General features: G+C 38.3%; 1 protein-coding gene across 1 annotated transcript in view; it reads left to right on the top strand.

The window, feature by feature from the left end:
- The window catches only part of LOC140202991 (uncharacterized), a 69,616-nt gene extending 44,066 nt beyond the window's left edge, over positions 1 to 25,550 (top strand). Inside the window, exons 9-20 of the mRNA XM_072268649.1 lie at positions 80 to 202; positions 352 to 507; positions 1,491 to 1,544; positions 1,692 to 1,909; positions 6,491 to 6,570; positions 7,352 to 7,444; positions 10,274 to 10,354; positions 14,384 to 14,491; positions 17,506 to 17,627; positions 19,010 to 19,132; positions 22,297 to 22,354; positions 22,560 to 25,550. Coding sequence (XP_072124750.1) covers positions 80 to 202; positions 352 to 507; positions 1,491 to 1,544; positions 1,692 to 1,909; positions 6,491 to 6,570; positions 7,352 to 7,444; positions 10,274 to 10,354; positions 14,384 to 14,491; positions 17,506 to 17,627; positions 19,010 to 19,132; positions 22,297 to 22,354; positions 22,560 to 22,634 — 1,291 coding nt within the window. The 3' untranslated portion in view covers positions 22,635 to 25,550. The remainder of the gene's footprint in view (positions 1 to 79; positions 203 to 351; positions 508 to 1,490; positions 1,545 to 1,691; positions 1,910 to 6,490; positions 6,571 to 7,351; positions 7,445 to 10,273; positions 10,355 to 14,383; positions 14,492 to 17,505; positions 17,628 to 19,009; positions 19,133 to 22,296; positions 22,355 to 22,559) is intronic.
- The last annotated feature ends 1,965 nt before the right edge of the window (positions 25,551 to 27,515 follow it).

The raw sequence follows: 27,515 nt of genomic DNA, 5'->3' as shown, positions 1-27,515 counted from the left end.
CCAAGGTTGTACTTGTTTATCAGTGTTAAACAGCATTATGATGATACACATTGCTGAGCATTTTATTTTTGTTTTACAGAATCACCAGTGAGCTGCAGAGAATGCTTGTATTGAGTGATTTCCCTCCTTATTTATTTAACAAGTTGAAAACCTTCTATAAAGCTCTTCCACTTCCTTCTTATTGCTATATCTTTACTAATTGGTAAGTGCTTCTATTACATATCTGGAACATTAATGTTATATATTTTATGATAATTTTCTTTATTGATGTAGGTTCTATACGCTGCTTTCTGATTTAGAAGGATGATATGAAAATAATCTATCATTTGTCTTCCATTAATATTTTTAAAGTCTCAATGTGCTGTCATGGGAGGATCCATTCCTAACTTCTATTCTCAGAGGTCAAAATATCACTGGGCAACGACAAAAGAAAGGGAAAAAAGAAACATTATGGGAGGACTTCCCCGTTGTGCTTGCGCGCGTGGAAAGGATGGAAGCAAGAGAAGAGTAGGTTTCTTTCAGTTAAGTTCCAGGTGACAACACTCAATTGCAATGTGTGTGATCTCTTGTAACCGATGGGTTTTCAATTTAATCTTTACAAGTATTATATCTTTTGCATTCCACTTGTAAATAATTTATAAAACATGTAGTGCCTGATTGTATTCATCAAGAATAGCCAATTGTAGAATGTGGGTACTCACCTCTACCATCAACTGTACATGATAAGTAGAAATGTGGGAGTGCAGGTGGAAGTCAGGTGTTGCCTCACCTCTGTACCAAGTCCAGTGTCCTGAAATGAAAAGTTCACACCTGAACTCTCAGCTTTACCCTAGCTATGGTATAGGCAGGTGATTTAAGTAATCTGAATGGGATCGCTGATCCTGATTTTATGAAATTAGTTGCAAGCAAGTGGTTTCAGTTTCTTTATTGCACATTTTCTTTCTTGTTCAGTTGTACCAACTTAGGTATTTCAGGTAAATTTATTATCCCTTCCTCTACCCATTTTCCTCAACAATACCAAACAAAGTGCAGTGGGTCACGTGGTGGAAAAACTTAGGGCAGTGGATCCTGACAACCTGGGAATGTCCTAATAATTTGATAGGTGGGAAAGGCCATTTTAAAACTTGTATTATTTATTCCCAATTAGTTACATTTATTTGAACTGTTTTTAAAAGTTTGTTTAAAAAGACCTTTAATGGATGAATGGCATGAAGAGATATGAGTAGGATGGAGAGGCGAAGAGCTTTTATGTAACAGGTTTCAACCATTACATATCAATTCAATCAGCAAGTGAGCAATTTATATTTTTCTGGAAAAGATGAGTAACATTATTAATTATGCAACAGCATAGTTAGTTGCTTCATAATATGTTGGATAATATCAGCCATCTTCTAAACTTGCCATGTTACTGAAGATTTCATAGCGATTTTTCTCCATGGTTTCATATACTTTGTATAAACTGAGACCTAACTAGTTTAAATATTTTTCAGGTACAGAGAGTTGGTCCGATACCTACGAGTGATAAAATGCAATGATACCATAAAGTTAGTATACACATTTTCTCATTCAGCATGTTAATAGTTTTTTAATTGTTAAACAGCTTTCCACAATATACATCACTGGTTATGATGTCATTTAAAGCATCTTAACAGAGTGCAAGTGTTGAACTGATTGTTCCTCTTTTTAATTAGGCTGCGAGCTCTACAAGATAAAGTTCCATTCTACTTTTGCAAGTATGGAGATTTTAATTCAGCCGCACAATCATTTCATCTAAATACCAGTCTTTCATGCTGCATAGCCTGCCGTTTAACACCTTTCCAGTACAAGATATACTTAAAAATTCTCAGGACTGGAACTGTTCCTGCTGGTTGTGAACTTTCAGAAGAACGACAATGGGTACTTGTTGAAGGTCAGTTTCTGGTTTCTAATACAGTAAAGCAATGTGCTTCTGCATAATTCATTTGCTCTATTTTTAGTGCTTTATATGTGTTTTTATTAAGTTTTATTCCAGTAGGCCTCCCATTATCACATTTTCCCCTTTTTCCTCTACCAAAAATTATAGTATATAGTTTTGAGAATTCTAGTCACTCTTCAGTACAGATGTAGGCAATTGGCTCACCATTAGTACATGGGTCAGTTTTGTGTAATATCCTACCTGCAAACTTTTCCAGTAAGCTCCATGAATTGGTGCAGGAATGGCGACAATTTTTGTTTTCTGTTTGTTGAGTGTCACCCTCTCCTCAAAGTTCTGATACCATATAATAACACCTCCAAATCTGAAATGAACATATTTAACTTTGCTCACCTTTTACCATGAGATAAGCAAAGTTAATATTTAATCTTTTTTACACTGATTTGATTTCACACATGGAGTGTCCTTATTAATCAAGGAATGTGTAGATCTTTACATTACCAGAATCAAACCAATATCACCAGCGTATGTTGTGAAATTTGTTGTTAATGTGGTAGCAGTACATTGTAATACATAATAATAAAATCTGTGAATTATAGTGTTCCGATGGCAGAGGGGTAGAAGCTGTTCCTGAATGGTTGAGTTGTGTGCCTTTGGGTTGCCCTACTTCCTCCTTGATGGTAGCAATGAAAAGCGGGTGTGTTTTGTTTGATGGGGTCCTTAATGGTGGATGCTGCCTTTTTGAGGCGTTGCCTTTTGAAGGTGTTCTTGATGCCGGGGAGGCTAGTGCCCCTGACGGAGCAGACTGAATTCACAACTTTCTGCGGCTTATTTCAATCCTGTGTGGTGCCCCTGCCCCCCATATCAGACGGTGATGCGGCCAATTAGAATACCCTCCGTGGTACGTCTAGAAATATGTGAGTGACATACCAATTCTTCTCAATGAAATATAGTCTTTGTAACTGTATTGATATTTTGGACCCAGGATAGATCCTCAGAGATGTTGACACCCAGGATCTTGAAATTGCTTACTTTTTCCACTTCTGATCTCTCTGAGGTCTTGCGTATGTTCTCTCATCTTACTCTTTCTGAAGTCCTCAATCAGTTCTTTGGTCTTACTGGTGTTGAGTGCAAGGTTGTTGCTGTGACACCACTCAACTAACTGATGTATCCCACTCCCGTACGCCTTCTCATCACTATCTGAAACTCTGCTAACAATAGCAAATTTATAGATGGCATTTGCGCTGTGCCTAGCCACACAGTTATGGGTGTAGAGAGAATGCAGTGGGCTAAGTACACGTGCTTGAGGTGCACCAACGTTGATTATCAGCCAAGTGGAGGTGTTAATTCCGATCCACACTGACTGATCTTAAGGTGAGGAAGTCAAGGACCCAGTTGCAGGTTTTGGAACTTTTTGGTCAGATTTTTTGGAATGATTGTGTTAAACGCTGAGCTGCAGTCAATAAACAGCAGCCTGACATAAGTATTAGTGTTGTCCAGGTGATCCAAGGGCCAATGAGATTGGATCTGCTTTAGACCTATTGCAGTGATAGGCAAATTGCCATGCGTCTGAGACCTTGCTGAGACAGGAGTTGATTCTAGCCATAACCTACTTCTAAAAGCCCTTCATCACTGTAGATGTGAGTGCTACTGGATAATGGTCTTTAAGGCAGCTCAGCCTGCTCTTCTTGGGGACTAGTATGATTGTGGCCCTTTTGAAGCAGGTGAGAAGTTCTGACTGTAGGAATGAGAGATTCAAGATGTCTGAACACACCTTGCGAGGGTTCACCCTCTTGAAAGACAGTCTGACATCAGCCTCCGAGAGATCATGGGGTCACTGGATGCTGAAGGATTTATTCTTCCTTTCAAGGCATGCATAAAAGGCGTTGAGTTCATTTGGGAGTGAAGCTTCACGGCTATTCATGAAGTTAAGTTTCACTTTGTAGGAAGTAATGGCCTGCAAATCCTGCCAGAGCTGGTGTGCATCTGATTCCGCCTCTAATTTTGTTCAGAATTGCTCCTTTGTTCTTGAGATAGCCCTCCATAATTTGTACTTGGCTAGTCCTGGATCACCAGACTTGAATGCCACAGATCTAGCCCTCAGCAGACAACGAAACTCCTGGTTTATCCACGGCTTTTGATTCAGGTATGTACAGTATGTTCTGGTAGGCACACACTCATCCACACAGGTTTTAATGAAGTCAGTGACAACAGTGATGTACTCATTCAGATTCAAGGATGAATCCCTGAGTACTGTCCAGTCCATCGACTCAAAGCAGTGCTCCTGTGCCTTCCTTGTCGATATCCTTGCTCCTCAGTACTGGTGCTTCTGCCTATAGTCAGAATAGAATTACAGTCAAGTGATCAGACTTTTAATATGGCTATGGGATGGCATGGTAAAATGATGGTAGAATAAGTGATCCTGTGTGTTGGCCCATCTGGTTTCACAAGTGATGTGTTGGTAATAGTTGTTTAAGGACTTTTTCAAGTTGTCCTGATTAAAATCCCCCAAAATGATGGGAAGGCATCAGAGTTCGCTGTTTCATGCCTGTTGATTATGACGCTTAGTTTGTCTAGAATCTGTTTGACATTGGCCTGAGGTGGAATGTACACCACTACCAAAATAATGGCTGAAAATTCCTACGGTAGGTAAAATAGATGACACTTGATTATGAGATGTTCCATGTCAGGTCAGCAGGACTGGGACAGCACCACCATGTTTGTACACCACAAGGAATTGAACATAAAGCATACTCCACCTCCTCTACCTTTGAAAGTCTCAGCAGTCCTATTTTGGCAATGAATTGTGAAGCTAGCAATGTGTATCACTGCGTCTGGAATGGCGGGAGATATCCAAGTATCCACAAACAAAAAAAAACAACAGGTCCCCATGTCCCTCTGGTACAGCAATCTTGCTCTGAAATCTTGGATTTTATTTACCAGAGACTACATTTGCCAGCAGAATAGTTGGTAGTGTGATTTGGAAGCCACATCTCCTTAAACAAACTTTTAAACTAGTGCAACATCCTCCCTCTCTTCTGCTGTCTTAAAGGAGAACCGCAACAGTGACCAGAGTCCACCCGAGATTCATCAACTTTAAGTAATGATACATTTTTAAAATCACCTTAAAGAGATATTATTTACTGTATCATCCATGGCTATAGCTGTGGATTTCAGGTGTAGCAGTCTGAACGGGAATATTTGGTGATTTCCATCGGAGATGCTGGCATGAGTCACCTTCGTAATGGCATTCCGGAAGTCAAAAATTCTGATTCTGATTCTGATTTTGAGAGTTGCAGGCTGCATTTAGCTTTGAACCCTACCAGGAGTTTAACGAGAGTGAAAACTTGACTAATGTTCAGTTTTTATGGAGATTGGTCACCTTAATGTCCCACACAGTCTGAGGAGGTCCAGGGAGTGATTGCCAATTGAGATTGATTTTAATAAAAGGAAAAAAAAATTAAGAAACTGGTAGCAGTTTGCTAATTTAGAAAGGATTTTCAATGATATAGGCTTCATTAAAATTTTAGAGATAATTTAATTATCTTTTAAACCATGTTAATTTTTTTATATTTATGTTTTTAAGTTCTCAGTTTTGAAAGTGTTATTTAAAGGTTATTATAATGTTCAGCATTTTTGTTAGATTTGTATATGACAATTGAGCAAGTTTGAACACATGAATTAATCTATCAGTTTTCTTTTTGGTTTTGTGATTGAGCCTAGATGTGACCAGCCACACAGTGCTCCATTTTAATGACAAAAAATATGTCCAAATTTTCACTGGGGAAACATTATCCAGGTTTTTTTCCCCCAAAGTTCATGCTAGATGGATTGATGGAAGTGTGTGTTCATTTAGCACCAATCTCTTTACACCATCAGATCCAGGCCACCTTACTATCACCAAAGGAACTCTCTGAACTAATGTATTTGGAAGATCCTGAAACTTTTATATAATCTTTTTCTATTGTTACTTCAACACCAGCACTTATTTAGAAATAAGTATGACACCAAACTTATTTCTGTTTTGTTTTTGTTTGTACATAATATTCTGCTTGGCATGTAATTGATAAATTTGAAGTCATTAGAGCTTAGACTACCCTTAAGGAACAAAACAAACAAGTTGCTTCCTTATTCCATATTTTAAAATTCCCTTTGAGTTGTTTAGAAAATAGTTTGGTAGTTTAAAGATTAATTACACAGCTGTAGCTTGATTTGACTTGAAATCAGGTCCGTCAATAAGCAAGCCCTTTGTTATGTTAAATGATTTCCAATGACGGTGTTTTTACAGCAATGAACAGAAGATAAATGGTCTGAATTTTACAGCACCATAATTACTTATCCTTCATCCCTTTTTATGATTATGGCTCTTAAGAGCACCTTGATTATTTTCCACCTTGAAGTGCGGTTTTTAAATTTCTTGCATTCTTTTCTTTCAAAGGTTAATATCAGATAAAATAAAAAAACTAGCAGCAATTTTACAGGTTTGATTTGCCTAAAGTCATAATTACATAGTTGAATTTGTCTTGAGTTGCTTGGTTCACAGTTTTGAGATCTCATTTTTACCTCTTCTGCTTATAGGTGGTAATTTGATAAAGACTTGTTTACTGCTAAAATGTTCACTCAGGATATTATTTGTCAATGAAGTTCTCTACAGAGATGTAAGTATTATGAAACCATTACACATCTTGAACAGCATTTTAATCATCTATTCACTTCACATTTATCAGCTGCCTAGTACTACTTTAAACCGTAGTAATTGCATCACAATGATTAATACTATAGTGTTAGAGCAGTATCGTGCGTCAGTCATTATGAGAACAATCTGTCATGTTTTGGTACTGATGACGCATAAAAGGATGGATATTCAAATACATAGCCACTGCCTTTGCCAGAAAAAGTAAAAGCAGAGATTTTTTTTTGCAGTTTTGCATAAAATGGTTTTTCTGGAAGAGGGTAGAATCCCCATTTCTTATAGTTATTGTAAGCACAATATGACTGTAAAATCAGAAATACTGATGTACTGGAATAGGTAACAATGTGTATAATGAATTTTTAATTAGTTGCTGTTGAAACGAAAGTATTTTGTATCTCCTTTCTCAGCCAGAGCACCTATTTCTTGCCTAGAAATAAGTTGGGTAATGAGACTAATGGGAATGCTGAGAGAATTTGCATCGACTAGATAGGCTGAACTGGCTTCAGTATCTCTCTATTTAATCACACATAGTAGATAACTTTGGAACAGGGAACTATAAGGCTACATTGTTATTCCACTTGTTCTTGCCCTGAATGGTTTCAGTACATGTTCTTGCTCTCACCTTAAATTTGTGCACAAATTCAGGAATCTTTTCCATCTCATTATTGCTTCTAAGTATTAGACTGACAAATGTTATAGCTGTTCGGTTTAATGATATATGATTTATGTCTGTGTGGTTCTTTCAGGTTTATTGCTGGAGCAGACTGATTCAAATTCACTGCAATGATTTTACAATGAAAAATGACATGCCACAAGTGCCACCACCTGAATTTGTGAAAGTAAAGTACACCCAGTAACAAAACTAGAGTAAATTGATAATGTTTTAATCACTGATTACCTAGAAATAGTTGTCATGTGCAAATTGCTACTATATTAACTACTTTATAAACATGGTTTAAAGTTCAGAAGGATATGTGTGATTGTTACATGCCTAAGATATCCTATGAGTGAATTTATAATTGCGGATCTTTCATTTTTTTCACCATTGTCATGCAAGGAAACATGGCAGCCAATATACACACAACAAAATATCATCATAAACATCAAAAGGAAAATATTTCCTGGTTAAGCATTTGATTTTTTTAATTACATATTGTTAACATTGGTTGACATGGAAATATCAAAAAGCACAACTTATTCAATATAAAAGCAATGAGATATAAACAAAGGATTAAAGGGGTTCATAAGTATTCTTTTTGCTTTGGTAGACTATGCACTTAAGAACTTTGCATTGTTGCTTATAATAAGAATGTCCTGATGTCATTACTTAACTATAAATGAAATTCAATTTAATGTAAAATTTTCATTGGAAATGTTAAATAATACATATTCATCTGTTTATACCAAAACTGTGGGCTGAGGAGTGCTGACAACTTTACATATTCAAATGTGAGCTATTATATCAGTACGAAGCAGTTTTTCCAACATCTGAGCTATTTGCTATGTAAACAATACATAAATTTAACATGGGCTGACACAACTCTAACATAGGAGAATACAGCTCCCCACAGGAAAAACTTGATTTGGAGTCATTTCAGACTTTCCCACTTGATGGGTAACCCAGTTCAAAGGATGATGCAAAACCATTTCAAATATTTAGCGTCTGGATTTATATTCACTTGGAAAGGCAGGGATTAATTAGGATTCAATTTTGTGCAAAGAGATTGTGTCTAACAAATCGGATTGAGGAGGTAACCAAGGAGATTGATGAACGTAGCAGAGCTATTGTTGTCTATATGAACTAATTAAGTACATGTACAGTAGGCTGCTCGGGAAGGTTAGGGCACAAGGGATGTGAGGCATGTTGATGATCTGGATTCAAGATTGCCTAGGTGATGGGAGGCAGTGGGTAGTGGTGAATGGATATTTTTCTGACTAGAAATCTATAACAAATGGATTGCAGGGATCGGTGCTGGGACCTTTGTTGTTCGTAAATCTATACAAATGAACTGGAGGAGAATGTAGGCGGTATGATTAGTACGTTTGCAGGCAACACAACAATTAGTGGAGTCATAGATAGTGAAGAAGATTATGAAAAGCTGCAGCGGGACATTGATCAGTTGAAAGTTGAGCTATTGCATTTTGAGATGTTAAATTCTGGAAGGATATAAATAGCAGAGACATTGGAAGTGTTGGTGTACAGAGACACCTTGGTGTCAATCCATTGCTGCCTGAATCTGACGACACTGGTGGATAGGGTAGTGAAAAATATTTAATATATTTGCCTTCAGAGGTTGAAGCATAACATGATATGTTGAGTCATAATGTTGCAGCTATGGTTGAGCTGCACTTGGAGTGTTGTGCACAGCTCTAGTCACCATACTATAGAAAGAACATGATAGCAGTGGAAAGAGTGAAGAAAATATTCACCTCGATGTTGCTTGGGCCTGAGAGCTGTAGTTATGAGGAAAGACTGGATGGGCTAGCTTTATTCTCACTGGAACATAGGAGGCTGAGAGGTGATTGCATAGAGATTTACAAAATTGTCAGGGACATAGATTGCCATTTTTTCCCCAAGGCAGGGAATAAGACCATAAGATATAGAAGCAGAATTAGGCCATTTGTCCCTTTGAGTTTGCTCTGCCATGTCATCATGGCTGTTCCAATTTTCCTCTCAGCCCCAGTCTCCTGACTTCTCCCGTATCCCTTCATGCCATGACCAATCAAGAATCTATCAACCTCTGCCTTAAATTATACATAAAACTTGGCCTGTACTATTGTCTGTGACAAAGAATTACACAGATTCACTTCTCTCTGGCGAAAGAAAATCCTCCTCACCTCCGTTCTAAAAGGACGCCCCTTTATTCTGAGGTTGTGTCCTCCGGTCCTAGACTCTCCTCCATAGGAAACATCCTCTCTGCTTCCATTCTATCAAGTCCTTTCACCATTCGATAGGTTTGAATAAAGTCACCTCACATTCTTCTGAATTCTAGTGAAAACAGGCCCAGAGCCTCAAATGCTCTTCATATGACAAGCCATTGAATCTTGGAATCATTTTCATGAACTTCCTTAGAACCGTCTCCAGTTTCAGCATATCCTTTCTAAGATAAGGGGCAGAAAACTGCTCACAGTACTCCAAGTGAGGCCTCACCAGTGCTTTATAAAGTCTCAGCATTACATCCTTGCTTTTATATTCTAGTCCTCTCGAATCTATAGACCACGGTTTAAGGTGAGAGGGAAAATGTTTAAAGAAAATCTGGGGGGGGGGTAAGGGGGTAAGAACAGAGAGTGACAGTTATCTGGAAAGAGCTGCCAGAAGAGGTAGAGGCTAATATAAGTAGTTACAATATTTAAAAGGCATTGGACAGGTGCAGGAATAGGAAAAGAGTAGAGCTATACACGCCTAATGTGGGCAAATGAGATTAGTGCAAAAAGGTATTGCAGAGCTTGAACAAAGTGGGTTAAAAGGATCTGTTTCTGTGCTATGTACATCAGTTTGCTTAGATGCCAAAAGTATAAGCATATTTATCACTGAGGAACAGTCAAATTAAGCTGTCGTTAAGATCTTGAGTTAATTGCCACCATATTGTGTCTGTAAAGCTGTGTTTCAACGAAGTGCTTCAGAAACTTCCTTTCACAATTAATCTTGTAAAAATATTTCTTCTCAGAACATTGCTGTTCTTGCTGCATCAGTTCTTGAAGATCTGAAGAATGGAATAGTGGGCTTGCCTAAACCATTTTCCTCAGCGGTAGGTAAAATGGCAATTTTTCCTGCTGATTAAATACAGTAGATTCTGATATCTAGGATGCCGTGATTTTATTAAAGAATAATATTCTTGACAATTAGAATCCTTTGGGGAACAAAAATGATCATTAGTTAATGCTCAGTCTAGATATGTGGAAAGCAGAAACTGTGCAAAGATTTTTTAAGCAACATGCACAAAATGTTGGAGGAACTCAGCAGGCCTGGCAGCTTTTATGGGAAAGAGTAAAAGGTCAAAGTTTCGGGCTGAGACCCTTCATCAGGAGTCATTAGATTTGCATGTCTATTGGGTGTTAGTCCTATTAATACTGCACATTTCTAATTTGCTCTTGTTTTGAAAAGATGTTACACAGTTAATGAAATTTCCACTGAACCTAGCATATTTCAAGGGAGTGCAGGAAACATGTGTGTGTGAAAGAGAGTGCAGGAACCAGACCTGGTGAGCCAGATTCCAAGCAATCGGCATTTCCAAATATTCTGATCAAAGTTTTACAGACATAGGAATTCTGCAGATGCTGGAAATCAAAGCAACACAGTCAAAATGCTGGAGGAACTCATCAGGGCAGGTATCATCTATGGAAAGGAGTGAACAGTAAGCAGTTGATGTTTTGAGACCCTTCATCAGTGCTGGAAAGAAAGGTGGAAGAAGTCAGAAATAGAAGGTGGGGAAGGGGAGGAGATGCAAGGTGGCAGGTGATAGATGAGACCAGCAGAGGGGGAGGGGTGAAGTAAAGAGCTGGGAAGTTGATTGGTGGAAAAGATAAGGGCTAGAGAAGGGGGAGTCTGATAGGAGTGGACAGAAGTCCACAGAAGAAAGGGAAGGGGGAAGAAGCACCAGAGGGAGGTGATGGGCAGGTAAGGAGATGAGATGAGAGAGGAAGACGGGAATGGGAGTGGTGAAATCGATGTTTGTGCCATCAGGTTGGAGGCTACCCAGTCTGAATACAAGGCGTAGCTCCTCCGAACTGAGTGTGGCCTTATTGTGGCAGTAGAGGAGGCCATGGAGTGATCTGTCGGAATGGGAATGGGTAGAATTGAAATGGATGACCACTATGAGATTCACTTTTTCTGGCGAACAGAGCATAGATGCTCAATGAAGTGTCTCTTAGTCTACATCGGGTCTCACTGATGTACGGGAGGCCACGCTGGAAGCACCAGATAAAGTAGATGACCCTAACAAACTCTTGGGTGAAGTGTCACCTCACCTGGAAGGACTGTGTGGGGCCCTGAAGGGTACTGAGGGAGGAGGTGTAGGGGCAGGTGTGGCACATCCTGCTTGCAAGGATAAGTGCCGAGAGGGAAATCAATGGGGTGGGAAGAGTGGACAAGAGAGTCGTGTAGGGAGTGATCCCTGTGAAAAGTAGGGTGCGGGGGAAGATGTGCTTGGTGGTGGGATCCCATTGGAAGTGGCAGAAGTTACAGAGAATTATGTGCTGGATGCCCATCACCTTCCTCTGGTGTTCTTCCCCTTTCACTTTCTTCCATGGTCTTGTGTCCTCTCCTATCAGATTCCCCCTTCTCCAGCCCCTTATCTCTTTCAGCAATCAACTTCCCAGCTCTTTACTTCACCCCTTCTTCCTCTCCTGGTTTCACCTATCACCTGCCACCTTGTATTTCTTCCTCTCCTCCCCCCACCTTCTTATTCTCACTTCTTCCTCTTTCCTTTCCAATCCTGATGAAGCATCTCAACCCAAAACATCTGTTTATTCCTTTCTATAGGTGCCTTCCGATTTTCTGAGTTTCTCCAGCATTTTGTGTGTGTTGCTTCAGTGTTTTACAGTGCATTTTGTCTGCCTTTATGGACAGAGGTAGGAAAAGATTGCCAGAAAATTAAGTCTAATTGAGAAAGAGAAGCTGGGTAAGTATCATCATGTATTAAAGAAAAATACAAGAGTAGTTGGTGAGGTGTGAAGCTGAAGAACCTGATGATCTCCATCCCACATTTTTGAAAGAAGATTAATGCTCTGGTTATCATTGTCCACAAACTTATTGATTACAGAATTGACCCTAAGAAATAGAGGAAAGCAAGTGTGACCCCACAATTTAGGAAGGATGGGGAGGGGAAATGGGGATCAACTAACCTGTCTACCTGACAACAGTGGTAGGGAGATTATAAGGAAATAATAACAGAAAACCGTAAAGGATATAGTTAGACACTGGTAATCCACTATCCAACTATTCAGCAGTCCCAGTGGTTCAGCATCTAGCCCAGCAATGCCCAATTCCCTTTCTGCAACTCAATGGTATGAATATTGAATTTTCTAATTTCAATTACCCTTACCTCCCTTGTTCCCCTTTCTCTTTCCAATTTATCTGCAATCCTTCCATACAATCCACTTCACCTTTTCTTGTTCCATCATACCATTATCCACACACTTCACCCATCATACCTGCTCCTCCAACTCTCCCTTATGGTGCCCATTTTCACCTTGCTTATGAGAATCTGGCCTTTGCATCCTTGTATCACCTTCTAGCCTCAGTCTCCACCATCACCCTCTCATTCTGCACTGGAACAATGGTAATTCCTGACCCCCCCCCCCCCCACTTTACCCACCCTACCCCACCCCACAGACACAGCTTCTCCAGCAGTTTTTTCCATTCCAAATTCCATCATTCGCATTCTCTTAGATCTCTCCTTGTCCCTAATCAGTTCCATCATTATGCTACTACTTCATTATTTATATTCTGCACCTGTAGAATTTCCTTTTATATTTGTTATCTGTTTACAGTCATTTATTTTCTTTTTGCTTCAGTTTTTCACATAAATTCTGATCTTTATGAATTTAGCCCAAATTACAACTGTACTGTCAACATTACATCAGCCAAATGTCACCCTTTTCTGCTTCATCATATTGCTTGGTCATAAAATGAGCAGTTTCAAACTAGCTTTATATATGAAGAGAAAAGATCTTCATTATTTATTGATCAAGTCAGAATATTTTAGTTAGTTGCATACAGTTATTACTTTTTAAAAACTTGTGCTATCGTAAAAATGTCCTAAATTCCAAGGTGTCATTCTAGATACTCAAGAACTAAACTATCTCATCATTCCCAATATCCAAGTATGGACAGTAATCTCATTAAAATGTTCCTTACATTATTGTACATGCTTATCTGCCATAATTTCCCCATCCATGCTTCTGGAAGGAAAGGAAAGGTACGTCACATCCAGAGTTTCTCCGGTTAGTAGACGATTTCCCTCCACACCTCTCTGACATAGTGGGGAGTCGTGTACGAGGCAAGTTACAGCAGTTGTTTGCCATTACCTTCTGCCAGTTGAGTTTCCAAAGAGAACCCAGCACGGATGGAAAGCGTGCAGGGGAGCTGGCTGGCTGGATTCGAACCCGGGACCTTTTATCCCGAAGTCCGACGCTGATGCCACTACGCCACCATCCGGGTCGCTTCTGGAAGAAATAATCAAAACCAAGAAAGCCACTTCAAGTCCTCCTCATTAAAATGCTGGAGATTGAGCAAATAGGAAATGTTAAGAAATTGGTGAATTGGTTCATTATTGTCACATGTATCGGTATAGTTACAGAGAAAGTGTGGCGCAGACAGACAATAAGGTGCAAGGCCATGAAGAGGTAGATTGTGAGATCAAGAGTCCATCTTATCAAGTTTGTTCAATGGTCTTATAACAGCACGAAAGAAGATGTCCTAGAGGCTGGTAGTATGTGCTTTAAAGGTGCCGGATTAGTGACATCTCTGGGTGGTCTCAAACCACCAACCTTTCAGTTGACGGCTGAATGCCTTGACCAGTTTGCACCACTGAGATTGCTATCATGATAAGTTACATGATTTCAAGAGCTGTCCTGTCTCTTCCAGAAAGCAACTGAATTTTGGAATTGAAATACAGCATACTGATGTTAATTTGTACACTTAGCTCATGCAACCCTCACATATGTTTAATAATTGTATGGAAGTTTTAACCCTAAAATTCATATATAACTTTGTTTATTTTGAATCCATGAAGATTTGGATGAATAACACTAATACAAGATGTTTCTGTTTGCAGCTTTGTTGGGAATCTGCATTGATTCTGGTAACAGTGGCTGCTGTGCAGATGTTGCATAAGAATATCTCTATGATGAAAATTGTTCTGCCATTAATTGTGGCTTATGGGGTAAGAATAGTTAGATTATTGTAACTAGCAGTTTACTTCTCTTGAAACTGGTCTTTCCTTTTCCAAACTGTATTGGTGGAGTTTGATAGTTGCACTGTAAGGATCATAGTGATGGCCCATTGCCGTTGCTTTTCTTCTCTTGCTAATCAATTTGTTACAGTTCAATTTTACGAAGTTGTTTTCCTAATTAATTTCACCTATTATTGGGTTTTTTTTTCCCTCTAAAAATTCCAGCTGTCTCTAATCAACTAGCCTGGAATTTGTGGCCTGCTAATTTAGTAGAGTGTCTGGTTGATTGACTGATTTTGGATCCTTTTAAACCCTGAGGGACAAGAGAATGCATTCTTCCCACTTTGCAGTGTAGCCATCAGATATGCAGGAAATACTACATGTTGAAGTTGTGAACTGTTGCCTGATCATCTCCTAACCAGCAAATGCTGTCATTTTCACAGAAGCTAGTGCTTTATTGGCTTCTTGAACAAAGGTATTGGTTTCATGTTGTTCACCCAATAGGTATCTGGACATGATTTGCATGGCAATTGCTTGCTATTTTGGACAATGTGTCTCGCTGTTTTAGGGGCTTAAGTACTTTTATTCTTGGATGAGTTCCCACAAGTTCAGGGTCCTATAACTCAGAAGCCATCTTTCCAGCTTTTCCCAAGAAGTTGCCATACAATCCTTGATTTGAGTTAGCAGAATGGCCAATGAGAAAGCAAGTGCCTCTTAAGGATAATTTGAAGGGGTGATGAGAGGGGAATACTGGACAGGAGGTATACAGAGGGACTGTGTACCTTAGACTCTGCACTCATTTTTCTTGTCCTAAAACTTTTCATTATAAAGCCGCTCTCACCCCTACCCTGCCACCATTTTGCCACATTTGTAGAAAAGCTGATTAAAAATTCTGAAGAATCCATCAAGTTTGCCTTGGAAGATGATGCCGTTCTCTTTGTCTGGGCATTTCTAATTCTGTGAATCTAAACCAACTATAAATCTGGACTGCCCACTGAAATAATCTGTCAAACAAATCATTTGGACAAAACAACAAAAAAAAAGAAATACAAATAAAACTGAACTGATAGATGTAGACAGCTGGTTTGGGCACATGTATATCCAAACATCAGTCCTGTAAAGTTCTCCTAGGGGAACTTATGCCAAAGTTGGAAGATCTGTCCCACAGATCAGTCATCTTCACTGGTTAATGATGCCTCATTGAGTCCTACATACAGGGCAGACCGCATCGGGTGGTAAATCACCAGGAGAAGGGATGTGGAAGACCGTGCCAGGAGCAGCATTTGAATGAGATGCCAGCCTAAAAAGACTAAATACATACATACCATGGGTTGCCAAGTGATCCACTGATCACGTACAGTATCCAATCTTAATTGGTTGCTACTGGTGCACTGTAGATTGAACTGTTTTTAAAAGCTTCAATTTAATTTCGGTTTACTGCCATGACTTTCTTTACTTTTGCATGGAATTTGGACAAACTTGTCCTGTCAATGTGCAAATTAACTGCCATTTGTGGTAGTGCCTCACCAGGTAAATGGGAGCAGTTTCATTGCTTGAAAGGAGTTGGATTCACTCCATCTAAATTTAAGTACGTTCAACTCCTTTGAAACTATGAGTACTACTCCCTTTACCTGGTGAGGCTTTTCTCACTACCTTTTAATTCTACTTCCAGGAAGATATGAAGGAGAAAACAAAAAAAATAGTTCTCTTGTTGATTGCTTTATTTCCTGGGAATCCAATATCATATTGGATCAGCCTGGATCCAGCTGCTCTCCAGGCTTGATGCTCAAAGTCCCCCAACTTTATGTCTACCCAGAGCAAGTCTGTTCACTTTAAACTATTTTACTTCATTTTTAATATTTATTTCATGTCCAGCACTTTTAGGTGCTTTAATTTAAAAAATAACAGGAGATAAAGGTTAAGCCCCCTGAATAGTTTTTAAGTATCTGTAATTATCAAGAGGCATTTTAAAGTAAGTTCAAAGGCCATTGACTGTGGAAGATTGTCAAGAAGGCTTTGGAATAGTCTAAAGCAGAGCCTCAGAATACATGACTTGAGGTCTTGTTGCCACTCACATCCACTCCGCATGTCACATCAATGCTGGTGAGTGAGGACCACAAGACCATAAGACATAGGAGCAGAATTAGGTCATTTGGCCCATCAAGTCTGCTGCCATTCAATCATGGCTGATTCTTTTTTTCCCTCCTCAGCCCCATTCCCCAGCCGTCTCCCTGTAACCTTTGATGCCGTGTCCAATCAGGAACCTATCAAGCTTTGCCTTAAATATACCTAATGACCTGGCCTCCACAGCTGCTTGTGGTGATAAATCCCACAAATTCACCACCTTCTGGAGAAATTTTTTTAGCCTAGAAGAAAACTTGCTGCAGTCTGCAAGAGAACTGTGACTTGGGAGAAGGTTTGTTTTCCAGCAAGACAATGACCCAAGCGTAAATCCAAAGCTACACAGAAATGGCTCAAAAACAACAAAGTTAATGTCCTGGAGTGGCCAAGTCAGAGTACAGACATCAATCCAATTGAGTATTTGTGGCTGGACTTGAAAAGGGCTGTTCACTCATGACCGTCATGTAATCTGACAGAGCTTGAGCAGTTTTGTAGAGAAAAATGGGGAAAAATTGCAGTGTCCAGATGTGCAAAGTTGATAGAGACCTATCCGTTCAGACTCAAGACTGTAATTGCTGCCAAATATGCATCTACAAAATACTGACTTGAAGGGGATAGGTGATTATGTTATCAATTGTTTTGTGTTTAATAATTGTAATAAATTTAGACTAATTTGTAGAATAATTTTTATAGGCACTGTATATCTCGCTTGATAGCAGTGTCCATAACATTCTTTCATCACTTTCCTGATGATTGTGTGTTCATGGATTGGATGCTGGCATAGCTGAAAATTGAAACCATTTGGTATCCTTTTATAGATAAGTACCACATTGAAATAAATTCTAAACTACAGTCTGATTTAATATTGTTTGTGATAATTTTAGAAGAATTTCTGGGCTCTGAAGCTCTTGTTCGACAGCCTAAGCACGAAAGAGGACATTTTGCATCATTTCTGTGCCATTCTGAGCAACAATATTTATGTACATAGAAGCATGATGATTGATGTGTAAGTAAGATTTTGCCACTGCAAGTCATAGATCTAGATTTTTGTCAGCTCAACCTCTTTCTTAGATGGTCTTGTTGAATAAAACTGTTGAACAGCAAAATCTGTTCTGTGAGAGTTGTACATTACTAAATACTATAAATATGGCATTGGATATTACTGATTTAGAATATTGATTCATTTACATTAAAACTCAGTGTAATATCACTTGGGAAATAAAATCTAACTGGGGTGATATTATCTGCAGTACGTCATTATAGAAATCACAATGATATCAAATGTAAAATTGGGTGCATAGCAATTTATGCATCCCATCCAGCACTTGTCCTGATTAACATATTTGTCTATTTCTTGTTGATCTGAGTTAGAAATTAATTGTCTTCATTTCCAGGTGACTCCCTACTGATTGGCTTAACCATTTATGTGTAAGCCAATTTTCTTCAAACTCAATTCAGTTGAATTCCAAATCAATTAATTCTGCAAACTTGGGAACTTCACAAATTTTACCCTTTCCTTCTTCTGATTTGGTTCGGTATTATCAACAAACAAGTGTTAGCTCTATTTTCCTTCCTCATCCCTTTTGCACCATCCCTCCCTCCCCCAATGTGAACCTGTAGTTGGCTAGTGTGAAGCCAGGCTGTCACATATATTTTAAACCTATCCAAATATTATTAAAATATTGACCCCTACCAGCCCCACCCAGCCAACGTAACTCTTGTCTTGCATGATTTGTTACAGTACATGATCTTGACTTCCCCGTGCCAATGACTGAAACTGTATATAATACTATTTGCACATTTAGTGAGCATGCCTGTGAATACATATGAGCTTTTATGTTTCAGACCTTTAACATGTAATCATTTTCAATATACTTTCTACTTAACACCTGGTTATGTGGTTAACACAATTCTTTCCCTTTGACTGTGATTTGCTGCATTGTTCTTTATGTTTATTGCTAAAGGAGCTTGTGAAAAGCTTTTGTATCCTCATAAACACTGACCTTGAGGACCATTGATGAAATACTGTCTCATCAAAATGTAATTGTAGCCCTGGTTACTGAGAATTTCATTTGAAATTGCATGCAAAACACAGATTATCTAATGAAAATCTCAGAGCAGGCAAATGAAGCTCAATTTGGATAGAATTGCCATAGTAAAATTAAGCATTTTCCACAATTTGCAATCTCATTTACTGTAAAGTCCTTTTGAGAGATGTTCAATTTAATTCCTTTGCAGAAATTTATTGTTCCCCTTTAAGATATCCTACTGTTTCTAGCAGCCTGACCTTAATATTGTCAAGTTTACTTTCCCATAATTATTACTAAAACCTGTCAAAATTTTTTTGAAAACAGTATTTTTAAAGTGTGTTTCTTCTAACTTTTTTAGGGTTAAGTGTCATGATGCCAACTATGTCTCTGACCTTGTGACCCTCTTTCTGTCCTTTAAACAAACTACTATCCAATCTCTAAGCATTCCTGTGCTTAATGTTCTTGTGGAGGCATGGCATGAGTGAGTATTTACCTTGTTTACAAAGACTGCATCATGCATTAAAAGTAACATCAAAAATCTAAAAGTATTTGTTACAATGCTATAGAACTTAATAGTCTATATGATTTTCAATGGTTAAAAATAAAGATGCTTCTCTTGAATTCAGAGTTGGATACATTAGTGATTCTTTAGAGGCCCCAAGTTTTAAATTTCACAATTAAGAACTTATGGTCTCCCTGCATTATAATTTCCTTGATGTGTAGAGAAATGGCCAACACCATTTTGAAAAACTAATGAATGTTAATTGATTCCCTGTCTATGTAAAATGTAATATTTGGCAAATGATTTCTTCTGAGCTGCATCCTTGTGAGAGTTTAGTGCCTTCAGGGTTTTTGGGAGGGTATGAACTTTCATCCATATCTCATTTTTCAATGAGAAATATGTTGAACACTCATTTTGTAGAGTCCCTACAAGTAAAGCAGCCATATCTTGTTACATGAAATGATGAATGGATTTGCCTCTATTTAGCCAAGCTACTTTTGCTATTAGAGTCTGCTCCTCGCACTTTTAAACCAAAGATAAACTGCTACCAGATGGGCAGTGAAACAAGACTGACATTGTAGCCAGGGCATATGCAAATAACAGAAACCTGCAATTCCTCTTAAAGCGTGGATTGAAAGCTGGTGCAGAGAACATTAATAATTTGCCTTTGCTTTAAGGCATCTTAGCAGCTCTTTTGATTTGCCTATTCAATATTTAGATTACGAGTTTAATCCTGATTTTGATGCCTTGCAGTGTTTTTATACATCGCTTTAATTCAAAGTTTAACTGTATCGGCAGGACATAAATGAATAAGTACAGCAATTCTCTACTGAACAGTAAAATCCGTACTCCAGCCCATCAAGGAGACTGGGAATGGTTTTAAATATCATTGTACCAATAAGAAGATAGTCCTTCTGGCTCAAAACCAATTGAATGGAATAGCATTGATCGACATAATGAGGCAGTGCAGGGTAAATGCAAATGACCTGAAAGCAGTAAAGGGGCAAGTTGTACAAGGTACAACAAATATTGATTGCAGGCAACCCTCGCATTGTGGCTATTTGGGTAACGGAAATTGGCCCTTGTAAAACCCAGAAATTAATATGAAATAAAATTTTCTCTCAGAATTTGGGGAGGGGGAAGTAAGTGAGTAAATACAATTTTGTTCATCATCTTTTCTTGATATTTGCAGATAATGTGGATTTGTGTTACAGAAAATTGCAATACAGACTGTTTTCTGTGAACACTAACAGTCTTTGGTAAACGTATTGTGGTAAAATATCCAGGGCCACTCATCTGTCTGTGGCAACATTGCTCTTGTAAATCAGTCAAATTTGAAATAACATCCACATGAGGAATAATGTCCATTTGACTATTGAAAATATGAATTGGGTTTTTATATGGACTGACAGACTCCAAAATATAATAAATGTTTTGCATATATTTCAGAGCTTTCACTGTTGTGGATACCACCTACATAATGCTCCCAGAATTAAAAAAATAACATTGATTAATCATTGTCAAATGATGAATTGGAAAGGATTGGACAAAACCTATTTTAAATTAATACTGAAGAATTAAATTAGTATTTCTGTCAAGCAATGAGTTTAGTAAACCTGCTTCTAATGTCCCACTTTACAGTCCAGACTATTCTATAATACAATATGCATGGGTCAATGATATGATTATTGTGTCTGTAACATGTTTGGAAGTTCACCCGTAAAAGAAACTCCCAACTTTTGGGTGGAGTATTCAATGTAATTAATTTCTCCTCTGCATCAACTGCTCCTCATCCAAGGTTAGATCCTGAAATGTCACCGTGCAATTGTACCCCATGCAGTTTCTGTGTTGATGCCAGGTTCAAATGGAGAGTTAATACAAGGTGTATTATGGATCAGAGTTATCTTTGTTCTGGGAAGAAATAGAGAGTTTTGAATATTTAACCACAGTAATTCTCAAAGTTGTTGACATTGTCTACGCAACTTAATTTTTAAACCCATCCTGTGAGGGACAAAATGTACAGTTAATATGGTACATATCAGTAAATATCAATGATTGTTCCTTTCTCATCCCAAATGAAATGCAACTCTCTTGGATAGAAATTTTCAGGTTACATGCCTGTCAAATTGAGACTTCATTGTTCAAACATCTAAAGACTTGAAAGGGCACTTTTGTCCTTAAAAAAAAATTAACTTGCAATCTAACATGATGGTGGTGGTTGGCATCCATCTGTCTCGAAGGACAATGAGTGATGATGATCATCATCGCAAGCCTGGGCAGGAGGTATGGGGATCCTGAGATGCCCAGTCATCCAGATCCCCCTTGCCGCATCACCAGTGTAGTCCAAAGGAAAGCTTATGAAGTAATGCATTTGGCACCGGCTTGGCTGCATGGGCTGCCAGAAGGATGTTCAATGATGTCCAGCCACCTTAGGGGGTCCACTCCAGATTTGCTGTCTGGGTTTACTCCCGTAGCCTTTGTCTCTCCTGAGGATGCCCGCAAGGCAGTGGGGCTATTTACCCATAGCTGGGGATCTGGTTCATGAGCAACAGGGCGTATCCAGACACTGGTGGGCCTGTGTGCTATGTGTGTAGGGGCCAGATCTCCTTGTCCTCTTAGTTCAGCCTGACTCCGAAAGGAGTTTCTGTGTGTTGCCAGCGAGGAGACTCTGCATGAGGCTTGCTGTTGGAGAAGCTATGTACTAATATGGTATGCAGTGTAATTTCCATAAAATGCTGTTTTCACTTCTAATATGTATCATTGCCTTGCTAACACTACAGCTGTAAACTGTTTCAAAGCATCAGTAACACTGTGTATTCTATAATGACACCTTGTCTCAACTTTATACTTAAATTCTCTGGCTCATTGAACTGATATGCCATTTCAGCTCTTGTGTGATATGTGAAATTGTACTTTTTTTTCAAGGACTAAAGATGTGTTTAATTAGTAAGTAACTTCTTTTCCAGTCTCTCAGGAAATTAATGCTAGGTTGGTACTATAGCTATTGTGCACTGTACATTGCACCCAGGATTCCCAGTAGACATTTTTTTCATGCTAGAATTTTATACTGAATGTCACCACTTGCTACAGCCTAAATCTTCTAGTTTACTCAGTTTTAAATTGTGGCTCTAATTTTTCCACAGATTCAGAACAATGGAATGTCTATGGATACAATCTCTTCACAGTTTTCTACAGAATAAGGTATGGTCTGTATTTAAAATTGAAATTGCAGTGCTAAATAAATGCAAATACATCGTAGATCCTTTAGCATTTTCACAAGTCTGGCTATTAGATGGTAAAGAGTATCTCAGTGTCTGTACTACAGAGCAGTGGAATTTCTGGCTTTCTATCACAGCTCTGATGGTTAAGTGCAATATTTACCATGTATTTTTTTCCCACTTTTCAGGTTGTTCCAGCCATGGAAATGGTGAATACTGCACAATTTATTGAATTACGGAATAAATTAAACAGGATACTTTGAATAAAAGTATGTCCTGGAAACTATTCAAGTAATGAACGATGGGTTACCATGGAAATGCACCTTTTTATACTATAAATGAAAATTCCTCCAACAATATTACATATTGTGATGACTTTTTCAGTTAATCTGCATCATCATATAACCATGGAAACATGGCATAAATAGAAAACCCACAATTTTTACAAATGAGCCACTTTTGATATTTTTCATGTTCATACAATAGTAATGATAATAATGTTTTATTAAAAAACTGTTTAAGATTTTGGCATCAAGGGTTTCTATAAGCAAAGCTAATGTATCCCTATTTTGTTTAGTTGCCATGTTTACATTGTGCTCCAGAAGTCAGTAGTATTTGGCAGGAGGTGGTGGGGAATAATTGAGGTGTAATTTATTAAGATGATGGTGTAGGGAGAGGAAGTAGGATCCAGAGACTGTCTTATAAGTATATTTATTTTTGATCTTTGATTTTTAGAGAAAAGACCATAGAAAGAACAGTGCGAGTGTAAGTTTGTATCTCAAACTAAGGGAAGACTAAATCTGCCATCCTTAAAATAGAAATTAACATTGTAGTTTAACAAAGGCTACCTTTCTATTTTTGCTTATTTTTGTTTCTTATTCTTGTGAGGGATAGCTGCACAGAAATGCAGCTGTCCTTGTTCAACTCTCCATCACAAATGAGATTTTTTTCTAGAGTTGGCAAACTCAATCTCCAAGTAATAATTTAATACATCAGACTCAAAATGCAGGTAATTTACCAAAAGGGCCATTAATGCCAGATGGAGTCCTAATTGTCCCAATTAAAAAGAATTAAATGTTGCTGTTTTATACAGACCTGTGCTTGGAGGACTGTCTCCAAATGCATTTCTGACACTGTAGAAAACAAAATATTTATTAAGTGACAAAGTAAATCAAACTTGGGTAAAATTTAATGGATATTCTTAATTATTGATGTTGGGCTATGCCCAGCTCTTTATCTGATCTAAAAGATGTCCTTGAGCACAGAATCTGATCCCAACTCTTGAGTACAGTACAGAGAGTATTCCCTTATTGGAGATATTTAATAATGGCCACTGTCTGCTCTAGAGTAAGCATCAGATTAATGTCATGAGATCTTTTATGGAGAATAATGGGGATTATTAGTGACCTGTCATGTTATATCCCTTAAACAGTATCACCAAAACACATTATCTGCGTATTAACTCATTGATGTTTGTGTGAACTTGCTGTCCTTGATTGCCATACAGTCTTCATTACAACAAAAGTTATAGAACAAAACATTACTAATTGTAAAATTATTTTGGCACATCATAATTGGTGTGAAAGTCCTGTATAAATCCTAGCCTTATTTATTCAACATCTTTTGTTTCATTGTGTTTGACATTTTGTTGTGTGGAAATAACAAATTATTGTGGTATATTTGTTATTTCTTTAGATGAAAGTAAATAGTCGTTAAGTAAATTTGTACTTGCTGGAATTATAATACAGAATTCTCTAGTAATTAAAATATTTTTATGTTGCCTTTCTGAATGAAAATATTTAACTCAAATCAAATTCAAGTTTAATTATTCAATCATTCAGCCGAACAATACAGTGTTTCTCTGGGGCCAAAGTGCCAATCATAGTTACACAAAAAAAAACATATATATAGCCCAAGTACCTGAGAGACATGTCCCACAGATTGATGGTGCAGTTTCCAGTGGTGCACTAACATACACACGAGATCCAGCCTGTCATTCCAGTGATCGAGCACCTGGAGGGCAGCGCCGATGGGAGAAGCCAGCCTCCAACCGAGTGTGGATGCCACGCTGCACCACCTCCAGCATCTCCCCTCCTGGACTGCATCAACAGGCAAGTCTGTGGCTTGAGACCTTGTCCTCACTACAGCTGAGGCCACGCAGTTCCCCCACTGTCTGTCCCACCACCAACAAGGGAAACAGGCCTTGCAGCATCTTATTATCAATATCCAACTGGGTCCTGCAATCACAAGAGAAATGTCCAAGACAATCAACCGTGGTTACACTGTACACGGGCTTCGTGCACCAACTTCAATGCCATCCTGTTGCAGGCAGTAACATGATCTGCACCCAGTCTAGCACCTCTGCCAACAAGCAGCTCACTGATTGGGTAGATCTGCAGTACCTGAAGTCTTTGGAGTCCAGTATTATCTTGTGATCGTAACGAAAAGACATTTAACAAAGAAAAAAACACCTTTGGTTGGCCCCTGAGAGGCTGCTGCATCCAAACATGCCACCATCTTACTGGAAATAGTGCCTCATTTGTTGAATAATAATTTTACTGCTATAGCAACACCTTTATGCTGTGGTTTGCTAATATGTTTCCAGCTTTTCATCTAGTACTTCTTAAAAAACCTATTTCCATTAAAGTAACTTGATGTTCTACCATCTGAAAGCAAAGTACTGAGACTTCCATGAATCACTTTATGGAGGTTTATGCATAGTGCAAGTTTTTGAGTGTATTTCATTTGTATATTTGTTTCAGCTTGTGTTCGATGTCATTTCGTAAATAAGGGATTTTATGTGATGCAAATTCTTTTAAAAAAGAGTAAAGTCTTTAATCTCCAGGAAAAATCTTTTTAAAGTCATTTGAATCTTGTAAATTCTACTGTATTTTTACATAACCTGAAAATTTTGTAGTTGCTGGCAGACAGGTCTGTGAAATATATGAAGCAACCACTCTTTTGGGCTTATACTTTTTTTTGACATTACTATAGCAAAAGCCCAAGCCTGCTTGGAATGAAAAAAACTTGATGTCAGAGTTAAAATGTATGCAACGAATATCAATGTACTTAGTTCCAATTTTTTTAAAGGAAGTCTTGTATATTCTTCTAGAGGTTTGGATCATTCATGTTTTTTTAAAATCTGTATTCCTTTATAATCACTTAAATAAATCTTTAAATTCAGTTTAAAGCATATTCTGCTCATTGCATGCTCACAATGCTGTTTTTGTGGGGTGTTGCTGTTAATGTTCTAGATTCCCAAATAAGGCAATATTTATAGTGGAAGTGCGCCATTGTAGAAATAAAATAATATAGGGTTAAATGCAAACGCATTCCATTTTTCCATGCAGCCTATATTCTGCACACCAGGACACAGCACAGCACTATCATGCAAACAAGATCAGTCCTTAAATTGGTCTTGATTTTATACATCTCTGATCAAGAGTGTAAATACTGAATTATAGTGCTATAAGGAATAATGTGTAGGTAGTGCTCAAAACCAGATCCAGTGTATATTTCGTGACTCTTGATTAATTACATAGGCAAATTTTAGAGCAGCTAAATTCTCAAATGTTCCCTTTTTTATGCAACAAATTTATTAACTGCTGAATTATATTTCCTGTTCAATAGAACACAGCTGTCAATGTAGTTTTCTAATTATAAAATCCTTAAATATTTGTAAATCTAGTTCCAAGAGGGGAGCCATGGAGTCATAAGTAGCTAGCCATCTGGACACAAGCTGGGGTCTGATCAGCCCCGGCTGGGTCACCTGGAGGAGGTTGTATGATGTTGAAAGACCCAAAACACCCGATGATTCCAGGAACATCACTGAAGATGTGTCCAGAAGCATTAATAGATGTATGTACACAGCAAAGGGATGGGACGAATTGTGAAATGGAATAACAAAGAAATATAGAATACTGGGAAAATTCATCTCAAGAACAAAAAGGCTGAAAGTAATGTTCAGTATGTTTTCTGGGCTAGTAGCTGTTGCTTATTTTATGCAAGCTCCCCAATTTACTCTCTTCAGTTTATTCTTGTTAATGAATAGGAAAGGGTAAGTTAGAAAGAGCAGAAATAGAAAATCCGATCAATGAGTGCTAACTTCAAAACTTGGAATGATAATAGGGTGTAGTGAATGACATGTTACCCAAGGGAATAGTGTAATACTGAACCAAGAAGAAAGGAAGCATTTGTTGGCGTCTTTATTGCGATGAATAATTGGACTAGCGAGGGGATGATGAACCTTTTATGAGAGTGTATGCCCAAATTGGCAATAATCTTCTTAAAAAAAATAATAATTATGTCGCATGGCATGGTAATTTGAGCTGAGGTTATCAACAATTAGTAGCAATTAGATATTTTTAAGGAAAAAGGATGAGTCCTGTTGCTTATTTACGTGTATTCATTGTTTTACTCTTAATAAAAGTATAACAGAGAAAGGTTGATTAAATTAAGGATTTTAGAAAGCCTGTTCAAAAGTTAATCATCTTTCAAAAACACGATAAAATAACAACATTTCTAAATAACGTGTTATTGTAAATGCTTACTATCCAAATCCAGGTCTGCGTGTATTTCAAAATGTATCATCCAACATCACGTTGTCGCAAACATCTAGCCGATACTGAGCCAGAGCGAGACGTTTCCTTTGAAAACATTTCACTGCTTTCAGGTCTAAACACCAGAGTTTAAGAATGCATTAGATGCTGTACCCTTGCCTTCCCCAGGCACACTTTCAACAAGGCCCATGCCAAGTGGCGCCTCTTAAGTACTCGGGGAGGCTGGCATCAGCCAGCACCCTCCCTCGGGGCAGTTCCCAATGGCACTACAGGAGATGGAGGGGTGCAGAGGGAATGAGTGAAATGTTGATTTACCTTGAACCATCCTAGTAGGAGCTCAAAGGAAATGTTTCACTTGTGCTGTAGATTGTCAGAAAAAAGACCGTGTCAGACAGAAGACAATGATGTCAATGAATATTTAGTTGTTCCTCTCCGCGCCTTATGGCAGATCGGGCAGCAACCTTTGCCATTCCCTTAGCATTTGTTTGTTTTTTATGAGGTGGAGTTGCTAGCACAACACGGATAGAAAGCATGCAAGGAGCTGGCTGGATTCGAACACCCAAACCACTTGCCTCGAAGTCGGAT

Source organism: Mobula birostris, chromosome 9 (assembly GCF_030028105.1).
Source record: "Mobula birostris isolate sMobBir1 chromosome 9, sMobBir1.hap1, whole genome shotgun sequence".
Classification (NCBI taxonomy): domain Eukaryota; kingdom Metazoa; phylum Chordata; class Chondrichthyes; order Myliobatiformes; family Myliobatidae; genus Mobula; species Mobula birostris.
Note: the sequence above shows the minus strand (reverse complement) of the source record. Positions and strands in the feature narration are given on the sequence as shown.